This window comes from Oncorhynchus mykiss, chromosome 21 (genome assembly GCF_013265735.2).
Source record: "Oncorhynchus mykiss isolate Arlee chromosome 21, USDA_OmykA_1.1, whole genome shotgun sequence".
NCBI classification, from domain to species: Eukaryota; Metazoa; Chordata; class Actinopteri; order Salmoniformes; family Salmonidae; genus Oncorhynchus; species Oncorhynchus mykiss.
In genome coordinates this window covers 30,794,945-30,808,019 of record NC_048585.1, presented here as the reverse complement: position 1 = coordinate 30,808,019, position 13,075 = coordinate 30,794,945, and the positions used below count along the sequence as shown (strand labels likewise).

The window sequence follows — 13,075 nt, the reverse complement described above, 5'->3', positions numbered from 1 at the left end:
TGTTAGAAGGAAAGAGAAAATAAATTGGACAAATTGGAACAATTTATATCTCTTTATTGCTGTTGTTGAGTCAACGGTACAAATATTTCATAACATTCATTCTGTAGGAAACTACCCAGTACTATAACAAAGTTGTATCTGAAACGACAGAGTGCCTTGCATAGTTAACTCTACACAATAAATGAGGGTGTTTGAAATAAAATAAAATACAATTTAAAAACGGACAAAAAAAAGCAAATGACCAAAATATGAAATAACAGCAATGTAAAATAATGTTAGATATTTTGGTCAGACTCCATTGCTCGTATTTCTAAGGAGTCATGGAATGTGATTGTCAAGGTTTACACAGAACAATCTTACAATGCCCCTGCTAACCTCTATATAATACCCATATTATCAAAGCACGTCATGCAAAATGAATGAATGAAACATGAAACATAGAACATCGATAATGAAACGGTAAAAAAAACAAAAAAAAACAGCGGAAGTCATACTGAGTTGGCAGCGTGCAAGGTACAGTTTATTCGGTGCACGCAACAAGGCCTTGAGACCGTTGCATGTAAAGGATTTGTGCTGTAAACACGACCTTACATACCACTACGGAACTTTTAGGAAAACTCAAACCCAGAACAAGCGTCGAGCGCAATTGTTGGCTGGAGTCAAAATCTGTCTTCTTTTGACTGACTCAATCCTCTGTCGTTGTCAATATCGAAATGTGCACTTTCCCTTCTTTTAGAGTCCTATAGTTAGTACATCGGATTTGGGCTTAAATGGCAAGGCGACATACGGCTTAAACCAACGCCGTCTCATGGTACAGGCATAGTATATAAATGTGTATCTGGCCTGCCATATTCAGACAAACTCACTGACAAAGCTGAGGTCCTTAACCTCCTGAATAGAAGCCATTGGAGCATGCATGTGAATAAGCCCGGCGGCGTGCTTAGTGGTGTGGAATGTTGTGGGTCAGAGAGTCCTTACGATGAGGATGTAACTCTTATCTACACCTGCTGAATTATGGGTTGCTTGAAAGTTTAACAAAGTGAATTTAGAGATTCAAACAGCAGGTACAAAAGCTACAAAGACAGCCGATGACAAAACACGTTAAAAAAAACACATAAATAAATTGAAACTAGGATAATAAACGTTATAATAGCCGTTTTAATATACAACTTTCCTTTAGTTGCTTGCACTGCCTTTCATTGCCTCTTGTCGGTTGGTAGTCACTCAATTTTAGAGTACAAAAGCGAAACAAATCTTGAGTATAAAGCTGTAATAGAAGATACGGTATAATATTCATAACGACGTGTACTTATGTGCTAACACATATTAACTCAGACCATTGTTGCACTAATTGGTAAGACAAAAAAAAAGGTGAAATAAGCCAACTCTACGGAGTCCGTATAATCTCTCTCCTGAACTGGTGAACATGAATAAAATAGCCGTGTGTGAAGCTTTGCTTTAAATATAAATTTGAAAAAGAAGTGAGATGGACGACATGGACAGAGCATTGGTGGTAGACGTCTCTCTTCGGAACACGGATATGATTGTGGAACTGGACACCTCACATAAAAACATTTCTCTACTATATCAAAACTACACATGTACTGAAGAGCGCATGGGAAATATATCTAATTTCAATTCATTTTTTTCTCTTCTGTAAGTTTTTGCTTATCACATATAAAACAAATGACCATATCATAAAAACATCCAAATTTCACAGCATATTATTTTGTTTGTTTGTTGTGAAAGTAAGTCATAGTAAGTCGTTGTGCAAAGGCACTACACTGTCATGTGACGAGATGGTTGGTGGCTGTTCGTTTCAGTACAGTGCTTATTAAATAGAATCTCCTGTTTCTCTCCATTCCTTGGGTTCCCTCAGGGTGGTGGTCATATTTGTTTTGGTATAATACATAGAAAAGGAAGAGTCTTGGATTGTCTTGGTCCCCACCAGCCATCAGAAGAAGCTCGTTGTATCATTCGTGTCCCATACCTGCTGAGGGACAGAGACAAGTCGATAAGAGCTACAGTCAAACTCTAAGGGTTGAATACACTAACCTCTAACCTACAGTACCAGTCAAAAGTTTGGACACACCTACTCATTCCAGGATTTTTCTTTATTTTTAGTATTTTCTACATTGTAGAATAATAGTGAAGACATCAAAACTATGAAATAACACATATGGAATCATGTAGTAAGCAAAATAATTGTTAAACAAATCAAAATATATTTTATATTTGAGATTCTTCAAAATAGCCACCCTTTGCCTTGACAGCTTAGCACACTCTTGGCATTCTCTCAATCAGGTTCATGATGTAGTTACCTGGAATGCATTTCAATTAAAAGTTAATTTGTGGAATTTATTTCCTTGAGCCAATCAGTTGTGTTTGAGCCAATCAGTTGTGTTGTGACAAGGTAGGGGTGGGTATACAGAAGATAGCCCTATTTGGTAAAATACCAAGTCCATATTATGGTAAGAACAGCTCAAATAAGCAAAGAGAAACGACAGTCCATTACTTTAAGACATGAAAGTCAGTCAATATGGAAAAGTTGCTTCATGTGCAGTTGCAAAAACCTATGATGAAACTGGCTCTCATGAGGACCATCACAGGAAGGGAAGACCCAGATTTAACTCTGCTGCAGAGGATAAGTTCATTAGAGTGAACTGCACCTCAGATTGCAGCCCAAATAAATGCTTCACAGAGTTCAAGTAACAGACGCATCTCAACATCAATTGTTCAGAGGAGACTGCGTGAATCAGGCCTTCATGGTCGAATTGCTGCAAAGAAACCACTACTAAAGGACACCAATAAGAAGAAGAGACTTGCTTGGGACAAGAAACACAGCAATGGACATTAGACAGGTGGAAATCTGTCCTTTGGTCTGACGAATCCAAATTTGAGATTTTTGGTTCCAACCTCCGTATCTTTGTGAGACGCAGACTAGGTGAACGGATGATCTCCGCATGTGTGGTTTCCACCGTGAAGCACGGAGGAGGAGGTGTGATGGTGTGCGGGCACTTTGCTGCTGACACGGTCAGTGATTTATTTTGAATTCAAGGCACACTTAACCAGCTTGGCTACCACATCATTCTGCAGCGCTACGCCATCCCATCTGGTTTGCTCTTAGTGGGATGTTTTTCAACAGGACAATGACCCAACACACCTCCAGGCTGTGTAAGGGCTATTTGACCAAGAAGGAGAGTGATGGAATGCTGAATCAGATCGGGTCGGGTGATTGGCCTCCACAATCACCCGACCCAAACCCAATTGAGATGGTTTGGGATGAGTTGGACCGCAGAGTGAAGGAAAAGCACCCAACAAGTGCTCAGCATATTTGGGAACTTCTTCAAGACTGTTGGAAAAGCATTCCAGGTGAAGCTGGTTGAGAGAATGCCAAGAGTGTGCAAAGCTTTTTTGGTTACTACAGGATTCCATATGTGCTATTTCATAGTTGAATGAGTAGGTGTGTTCAAACGTTTAACTGGTACTATATGTCTGATGGGTTAAATCCACACATCCATCCACCCACCCACACATACATATCTATTAGAAAGAGATCTAGGATGTCTCACCTCAGGACAAAACCATTATGCGTTTACCCACAGTCAGTCAAATTTAGCCAGCTAAAGAGACCTCTGTCTTGGTTGCAATCTTGATCTGGTGTTAAGTCTTTGCAGTATGACTAGAGCCTTCAGTAAGAACAGTTAAGCAGGCCTTTCAGCATGAGACTGGGGTTGTTGCATGCTGCTCAATGTGGTGTCAGATGCCTGTGAGGTCCCTGCCTGCCTACCTGTCTCTACTGACATTTATATAACTGACGCCTGTCATGTTGTCATTTGCCCTTCTCTCAGCGACAACAAAGAGGAGGGGGGTGAATACAAGGTGTGTGTGTGTGTCGAGAAACGTTGGATGTGTAGCTATTTCAAGTGTCTTTCTCTCTACTTTAACACATTTAGGATTAAAGTAGAGAGACAGATTGTCTTGGGTCGAGATTTTCAGAAAGCACTAACCATGGAGCCACACCGTGCCTAAACTGTGAAGTGAGCTTGTTATATTGAGTTTGCCTCTCCTCTGCTAGCCCCTGACAAAATGAGGTGTATGGCGTGATAATCTTCCACCACACGAGCTAGTAATGTGTCAACCCAACAGCTGTTCATTTGTTCACAGCCTGGAAGGTCCGACCCCAACAATAGAATCCAGGTCGGAGTAAGGAGCAGAGGGGCGAGCGGGGTTGATGCAGGGGAGTTGAGGGCGGGGGGGGGGGTTGGAAAAACGACACATTACACAGACACGCCCGGCATCCCTGAAGGTCAAACAGTTCTCTCTACCGGGACAAAAGAGTTGTGGCGCGCGGGCCACTTTGGAAATAGAACACAATGCGAAAGTGGCATCTGAAAACGCCATCGCCAGAGAGCCAAACAGCAAACACAGATGATTTACAGCTGACGCCAGGTCCCAGGGGCGATAGTGTTACAGGGTGGGAAGGAAGGGAGTTATGGGTGCTGCTGGGCCACATGGTCGACGGTAAATTACAACAGGCTCCTTTCCCTGTCCCTTTTCAGATGGAGCAGAACCCTTTAACCTCACCGTCTCTGGGTGTGTATTGTCAGTAGAGCACAGACTTATGAATAACGTAGATACAAAGACATGCATAGGCCCAAACAAGATGGGCACAGATACACACACAGTCAGTCACCTTTGACCTCAGCCTAAGGCTTAAAACTATGTTGGTAATGGTAAGAGAATGGACTCACCGTTGGCAACAGATTTATTCTCCCCTCTGCCAGTCACCTGAGAGAAGATAGGTGGAGAAATAAGTCAAGAGAGAAAGTCATCTGAGGTAGCAGTCACTTCAACAGTCCATTTAGTCAACGCTGCCATTTCCTGAGAGAAGCTGTGTGCACTGGAACCTTTCGATCTCAGGCCGTGGTTCGACCAAATGTACCTCTTCTACATTAATAAGGAAGGGTTGATATTCAATTGAGTAGGATTTCCATTATTTTTAGGGCCTTCGGTTGAGAGGTTTGAGACAGAGTGCAAATGCCACAGTAATGAACCATGAAGCTTATTCCAGCCAAACGGGGGATTTGGGGAAACAACATGAACAGGGTTCACATCCTGCCCAACACATCCAAACCCTGCATTCACATCCCCAAACACACAGCCACACGAAGCCTATCCAGCAAAGCCCGGTCGCGGTGGTTCGTGGACAACGTCTCCCATAGTTCCCTGTGGTAACACTGTCCTGACTGTGTCCCAAATGGCATCCTATGACCAGAGCCTTAAAAGGAGTGCACTATATAGGGAATAGGTTGCCACTAATATCCCACCCGCTCCCATGAACTCATCCCAAGCCCATCAGGCTCCTACGTTCCCTATCCCCTCATACAGCTCCCCTGACATCACCACAATTTGTGATTAGTTAATAACACAGCTCATAACTGCTAGCCCGCTACCTTTCCCTGCACCACGCCTGGTTTACGTCAGCACTAACCAGCAGTCTAGTGCCCCTCCAGCTCTATGTGGCTCGCCACAGCATTGGACTGCACTGCTGGCAGGCTGCTGTACTCTGTCTGTGTGTTCCGCTATAGGGAGACAGCAGAGCAAGGCATGCCAGGGCCTATTTCACAAGCCTCTCTGCTCCAGGGGCCAAATTTAGAGCCATTCCATAAATAAATATAATTATTGTGTCTTTTATCGGTGAAATATCATCCTAGTAAATAGCGGAGGCCACTTGGTGGGGTTGTGGCCAACACTGTGGTCGTTGGAGCGCCATGGGGTCCTGTATTGTGAGGGTCACAGTAGAGGTTGGAAATAACTGTCCTTTCAACTGCCTGTTCAGGATGTGGTTAAAAGGAACCACACATACAGTAGCAAGGATTGGTTCTGCTAGCAAGGCCAAGTGTATGTATTATGTGTAAAATGAAGTGTACCTCTACAACAACACAAACTAAAATATACAGTAGAGAAAGGACTATACAGGAAGAGTGGGTGCTGTTGTGTCTAAGAGGGGCATAGAAATTAAAGGATGGAAAACAATATAGAACAGCCATTTTGTGAAAGGCACTGGAGGCAGTAATTACCCATAGTATAGTATATTTAAGCAATAAGGCATGGGGGGTGTGGAATATGGCCAATATACCACGGCTAAGGGCTGTTCTTAAAGTACGACGCAACGCGGAGTACCTGGATACAGCCCTTAGCCGTGGTATATTAGCCATATACCACAAACCCCGAGTTGCCTTATTGCTATTATAAACTGGTTACCAACGTAATTAGAGCAGTAAAAATAAATGTTTTGTCATACCCGTGGTATACGGTCTGATATACCACGGCTGTCAGCCAATCAGCATTCAGGGCTCGAACCACCAAGTTTATATATTTCAATAGCACAATACATGGCCCTTAACATTGACTTCTATTTACAGTGCAGCTTTCCTGGTTCCAGATCTTCTTGTGCTGCCTTTCCAACTCCTATGGTCATTGCTACAAACAGATCTGGGACCAGGCCAGAGCGAATTATTACCAGTAAAAGAGAAGAAGACCTGACATCATAGTAGACTGAGGTCATTCCAGTGATAATATTAGTGCAGTGAAGTTGACATCTTTAAAACATCTTTACCTCTCCAGGGTTTCCAGACTAGTTAACGGTGAAGTCAACTAGCTAAGAGAGCTCTTCTTCAGAGCTCTTCAAACAAAAAAAAGACAAAGCAACAAGCCGTTGTTATCCCCCTAGCTGGCAAATGTACATCATATGATATTATTAACTAACAGATGAATACTACAGGGCCTCAAAACACTCCCCAGGTATACTTTTAAGTGTACTGTTGTTGTGTGACATGTGAATGTACTGTAGAGTTTACTGTATATGTGTCCTAATTGAAACCCTACTCCCTATGTAGCGCGCTACTTTAGACCAAGGCTCATAAGGCTGTAGTAAATTATTTTATTTTTTTAAATAAGTGCTCTGTGTAGGGAGTATGGTACAACTTGGGACACAGCTGTGTGAGAAAGGATGATGGTACAAATTCCGGTAATTTGTAGGATTTTTGTTTTGACATCTGTAACTATACTAAAAAAAATATAAACGCAACATGCAAAAATGTCAAAGATTTTACAGAGTTACACTTCATATGAGGAAATCAGTGAATTGAAATAAATAAATTAGGCTCTAATCTATGGATTTCACATGACTGGGAATACAGATATGCATCTGTTGGTCACAGATACCTCAGGATCTCGTCACGGTATTTGTGTGCATTCAAATTCCCATTCATAAAATGCAGTAGTGTTCGTCGCCCGTGGCTTATTCCTGCCCATACCATAACCCCCCCGCCACCATGGGCACTCTGTTCACAAAGTTGACATCAGCAAACTGCTCACCCACACAATGCCATACACGTGGTCTGCGGTTGTGATGACAGTTGGAAGTACTGCCAAATTCTCTAAAATGACGTTGGTGGCGGCTTATGGTAGAGAAATGAACATTAAATTAACTAGTAACAGCTCTGGTGGACATTCCTGCAGTCAGCATGCCAAATGCACCCTCTCTCAAAACTTGAGACATCTGTAGCATTGTGTTGTGTTACAAAACTGCACATTTTAGAGTGGCCTTTTATTTTCCCCAACACAAGGGGCACCTGTGTAATGATAATGCTGTTTAATCAGCTTCTTGATATACCACATCTGTCAGGTGGATGGATTATCTCGGCAAAGGAGAAATGCTCGCTAGCAGGGATGCAAACAAATTTGTACACAAAATTTGAGAGAAATAAGCTTTTTGTTGTTTATGGAAGATTTCTGGGATCTTTTATTTCTGCTCATGAAACATGGGACCAACACTTTACATGTTGCGTTAATATTTTTGTTCAGTGTACATTCTTCATGGCATTAGCCATGGTCTAAACTCAGGTTTGTTTTCAGGTGTGTGTGTTTATGTACATGAACACTTAGAAAAAAGGGTTCCAAAAGAGTTCTTCGGCTGTCCCCATAGAAAACCCTTTGTGAAAAGGGTTCTACATGGAACCCAAAAAGGTTCTATCTGGAACCAAATAGGTTCTCCCTGGAATCAAAAAGGGTTCTTCAAAGGGTTATCCTATGGGGACAGCTGAAGAACCCTTTTAGGTTCTAGATAATACATTTTTTTTTACAAGAGTGTATGTGTGTGTGTACTATGAATAGTTCAGGTGGTTCAGGTTACCTTGGCTGGGGAGGAGCCCTTGTTTTCCCACAGACTTCTCTTGTTGGTCACATCTCCTGGCTTTAGGTCCTGCAGAGAGAGAAAGGAGGGATGGAAAAAGGGAGAGAGAGGGAGGAGAAGGAGGGTGGCCCTTGCATCAGTGTCTGTAGTCCTCGTCAACTCACATTCAAGACACACAATTCCAACAATGTCTGCAGTATTTTAATTGAGGAAACAGAAGTGCGTCAACAATTGGGTTGTAATACCTGAGGTGCTGAGAAAAGGGAAGGGAGAAGAGGCAGAAAGAGAAGTCCAGCAGAAAGAAGGAGGGATGACAAAGAGAAGGATTACCCCAGAGAGGTGCTGAGCTAGGAGGGGAAAGGAGAAACAGTCACTTCAGATTGAAGAATGGAAGAAGCTTCTAAAGGAAAGAAGACAGAAGAGCGACAGTCAGTAAAGAATATTTCAGAAATGCGATTATGTTATGCTCCTTTTAACCACAAGAGGGAGACAGATGTTGCAGTCATTTCAAGACATCATTTGTCAGCAGGCAGAGGCAGACCAGACCAAACATTCCCAGAGAGCAAGTCAGTCACCCATATCAGAATCTATATCGGAGAGCGATCATGATTCATTAATCAAGTCTTTTATGTCAATTATTTAAGTGAAAGTCACTTTTAATGTCCATGTAAAACTCACAGGGGTTCTTAGCTGGTTAAAAAGCTACACATCAAAGGTTGGCAGTAGGTATCATGTTACCGACCATATAACCAGCCACACCAAACCACTCACAATGCCCGGGCCTTCTGCACTACTTCTTCTCAACACCACGTCACCATGGCAACGGCCCTCTAGTGGCCACATGGTGTATCACTACGCCGCCATGATCTATGACTCCGACAGAGGTTATGGCAGTGGCTACTGTATGTACGTTTGCATTCTAGTGCTGCCCTCACACTTTGCGCCTATTTGAAAACAGGTCTGGGTGTAGCATGAACGTCTTAAAATAAACACGGTCTGAAGTTTAAATTAGGACTACAGAGATTAAAGGACTGGGCTGCGTCCAGAATGGCACCCCTTTTCCACGCACTACTTTTGAACAGATCCCTATGGAGTACTCTAGAAGTGCTTTTCCATCGAGACTTAACCCAAACCAGTGGGCCACCAGTGTTTAGATATTTTTTTTTAACTTAACCTTTGTTTAACTAGGCAAGTCAGTTAAGAACAAATGTATATTCTACAATGATTCTGCAAATTACAGGAACAGTTAGGGTTAAGTGCCTTGTTCAAGGCGACATCAACAGATTTTTTTTCACCAAGTCAGCTCAGGGATTCAAACCAGCAACATTTTGGTTACTGGTCCAATGCTGTTAACCACTCGGCTACCTGCCGCCTTAAAGACTTGTGACTAAAGACTTAAAGGCGAGCAGAATCAACGACCTCTGCATCATTCAAGACTGTTGCTTTGTGAGAAGGTGTTAAAGTTCACCGTTAACAATTGTTCCGTAACGGTCAGCTGAAAAGTACCCAGGGGCCTTGGCTCCAAATTAGAGCAGCCATGGCCATGGCTGAGTGAAACGCGGGTGCCGGTCCACGTAGATGGAAACAGAAAAGTCTGAGTCTGTTGGGTAAAATACTGGGATAAATACGGCATATGGGCCCTGGTCAAAAGTAGTGCACTACGTAGGGAATAGGGTGCCATTTGAGATGAAGCACTGGTATGTTGGAATGCATCCATGCAGCCCAGCATGGGAAGCAGCCTGTCTGACTAAAGCCCTAAGTCCTTCTGATAACCAGCATGTGATCCATGGTAGGAACCATGTCACACTTCATACTAAAACTAATACATACTCCGATAATATGTGATATGTACTTTTTACAACACAAATAAATGACTGCGGTTATGTGCTATGTGTTTTTCCTTCATGACTTCATGGTTATACTGTAACTATACTCGGCCTTTTCTGAGGATGGTAAGTTGGTGGTTGAAGATATCCCTCTAGTGGTGTGGGGGCTGTGCTTTGGCAAAGTGGGTGGGGTTATATCCTTCCTGTTTGGCCCTGTCCGGGGGTCTCATCGGATGGGGCCACAGTGTCTCCTGACCCCTCCTGTCTCAGCCTCCAGTATTTATGCTGCAGTAGTTTATGTGTCGGGGGGCTAGGGTCAGTTTGTTATATCTGGAGTACTTCTCCTGTCTTATCCGCTGTCCTGTGTGAATTTAAGTATGCTCTCTCTAATTCTCTCTTTCTTTCTTTCTTTCTCTCGGAGGACCTGAGCCCTAGGACCATGCCTCAGGACTCCCCAGTCCACCTGGCCGTGCTGCTGCTCCAGTTTCAACTGTTCTGCCTGCGGCTATGGAAGCCTGACCTGTTCACCGGACGTACTACCTGTCCCAGACCTGCTGTTTTCAACTCTCTAGAGACAGCAGGAGCAGTAGAGATACTCTTAATGATCGGCTATGAAAAGCCAACTGACATTTACTCCTGAGGTGCTGACTTGCTGCACCCTCAACAACTACTGTGATTATTATTATTTGACTATGCTGGTCATTTATGAACATTTGAACATCTTGGCCATGTTCTGTTATAATCTACACCCGGCACAGCCAGAAGAGGACTGGCCACCCCTCATAGCCTGGTTCCTCTCTAGGTTTCTTCCTAGGTTTTGGCCTTTCTAGGGAGTTTTTCCTAGCCACCGTGCTTCTACACCTGCATTGCTTGCTGTTTGGGGTTTTAGGCTGAGTTTCTGTACAGCATTTTGAGATATCAGCTGATGTAAGAAAGGCTATATAAATACATTTGATTTTATTTAGATTATAACTCAACAGTTCATCCACTTTGCTATTTTTCTTTTAATCTGAGTTATATTTCATATTCACTAGGTGACAGACTATTTCTCCCAGCAGGGCACATCATCTTACTACCGCTCCAAGATTTGCAGGCAATTATTAAGTACAAAAATACATGGTAGCTAACAGCACTTCTCAAAACTATTAGAACATACTGTATACACTGAGTGTACAAAACATTAAGTGCACCTTCCTAATATTGAGTTGCAACCCTTCTTTCCCTCAGAACAGCCTCAATTCATCGGGAAATAGACTCTACAAGGTGTCGAAAGCATTCCACATGGATGCTGGCCCATGTTGACTCCAACTCTTCCCACAGTTGTGTCAAGTCAAGGCTGGATGCCCTTTGAGTGGTGGACTATTCTTGAGACACACAAGAAACTGTTGAGGTGAAAAACCCAGCATCGTTGCAGTTCTTGACACATTCAAACCGGTGCGCCTGGCACCTACCTATTACCATACCCCGTTCAAAGGCACTTCAATCTTTTGTCTTTCCCATTCACCTTCTGAATGGCACACATACATAATCCACGTCTCAATTGTCTCAAGACTTAAAATCCTTCTTTAACCTTCATCTACTCTGATTGAAGTGGATTTAACAAGTGACATCAATAAGGGATCGTATCTTTCATCTGGATTCACCTGGTTAGTCTATGTCATGGAAAGAGCAGGCGTCGTTAATGTTTTTTTACACTCGGGCTAGTTCACGGAAAGCCCTATCCATCATCATTAAATGAGCTTAAGTCTCTGGTCTGATGAATGCTTGCTTACACTACAGCTCAAGTGCAGGAGCAACACGGAGTTGGGACCGCACATATACTATGTTTCATAATGAGTGTCTGTTCGCTGTCTCCCTTGAAAAAGACATTGTTCATCTCAATAAAGGATAAATATAGGATTAGATAAAGAGGTGCAAAGAGGACAAACACACTGTACAGTAAGTGGTTGTCGTGGAGACGACCTACCGCGGGCCTTCCTCCTGGCGTTTTGCTCTCGGGGGTTTTATTCAGCCAGTCGTTGATGCGGCCCGCCACACCTATCTTCATCCCAGCTGCTTCCTGTGTGTAGAGGAGGGAACAGAAAAAAAAGACATGGGCAAAGTTCAACTCCAGCAGAACGCCCTGGGCTGGTCGTCATCGAGGATGAACAGGAAGTGGCAGTGAAACGAGTCCCTGCCCCCCCCCCCCCCCCCCCCCCCCCTTTGCTCCCTACTTCCTCCCAAACCGCACCCAAATGGAGTTCCAGATTCCCGGTTGTTTCCCGGTCCCCACCTTGTACGTGCCCCCGCCGCCCCCGGGCGAGTTGAACACGCTGCCTTTCTCCCACATGCTCTTAATGTTGCGTATCCCATCTGTCACCATGGGCAGGTCCACGGCACCGGAGCGTGGGGACCGCATATCCTTGTTCTGTATAGGGAAAAGGGAATGGGAGACTATGTTAGTGTTGGATTCAGAGTGGGGAATGATCGGTGTCGGCAAAGGAGAGAAGAGAAATGTCTTATTGCGTTTTCGTATCTGGAATTATTTTTGTGACTTGTTTAAAATGGCCGTGAGGAAGGAGCCATACAAATCAAATCAAATTGTGTTTGTGACAAATACAATTTCACTTTACAGTGAAATGCGTACTTACACGCCCTTAACCAACAATGCCGTTTTAAGAAAAATAAGTGTTAAGTAAAAAATAGGAAATAAAAGCAACAAATAATTAAAGAGCAGCAGTAAAATAACAGTAGTATGGCATTTACAGGGGGTACCGGCACAGAGTCAATCAATGTGAGGGGGCAAAGGTTAGTCAAGGTAATTGAGGTAATAATACACAGAGAGTAGCAGCAGAGTAAAAGAGGGGGGACAATGCAAATAGTCTGGGTAGCCATTTGATTAGCTGTTCAGGAGTCTTATGGCTTGGGGGTAGAGGTTGCTAAGAAGCCTTTTAGACCTAGACTTGGCACTCCGGTACCGCTTGCCATTCGGTAGTGGAGAGTACAGTTTATGACTAGAATTGCTGGAGTCTTTGGCAATTTTTAGGGCCTTCCTATGACACCGCCTGGT

General features: G+C 43.4%; 1 protein-coding gene across 17 annotated transcripts in view; it reads right to left on the bottom strand.

Moving 5' to 3' along the window:
* Nucleotides 1–37: 37 nt before the first annotated feature.
* Nucleotides 38–13,075, bottom strand: part of LOC110500219 (non-muscle caldesmon) — a 57,973-nt gene continuing 44,935 nt past the window's right edge. For 13 of the 17 annotated variants that reach the window (XM_036957614.1, XM_036957615.1, XM_036957617.1 and 10 more), the window contains 5 exons: nucleotides 12,299–12,433; nucleotides 11,993–12,085; nucleotides 8,201–8,269; nucleotides 4,755–4,791; nucleotides 38–1,993 (listed from right to left, as the gene is read on the bottom strand). In XM_036957614.1, the coding sequence (XP_036813509.1) occupies nucleotides 1,974–1,993; nucleotides 4,755–4,791; nucleotides 8,201–8,269; nucleotides 11,993–12,085; nucleotides 12,299–12,433 (354 nt within the window). In that variant the 3' untranslated portion in view covers nucleotides 38–1,973. Of the gene's footprint in view, nucleotides 1,994–4,754; nucleotides 4,792–6,622; nucleotides 6,689–8,200; nucleotides 8,270–8,445; nucleotides 8,548–11,992; nucleotides 12,086–12,298; nucleotides 12,434–13,075 lie in introns of those variants that run through there. The other 4 variants (XR_005038574.1, XR_005038573.1, XM_036957612.1 and 1 more) reach the window with 4 other exon arrangements.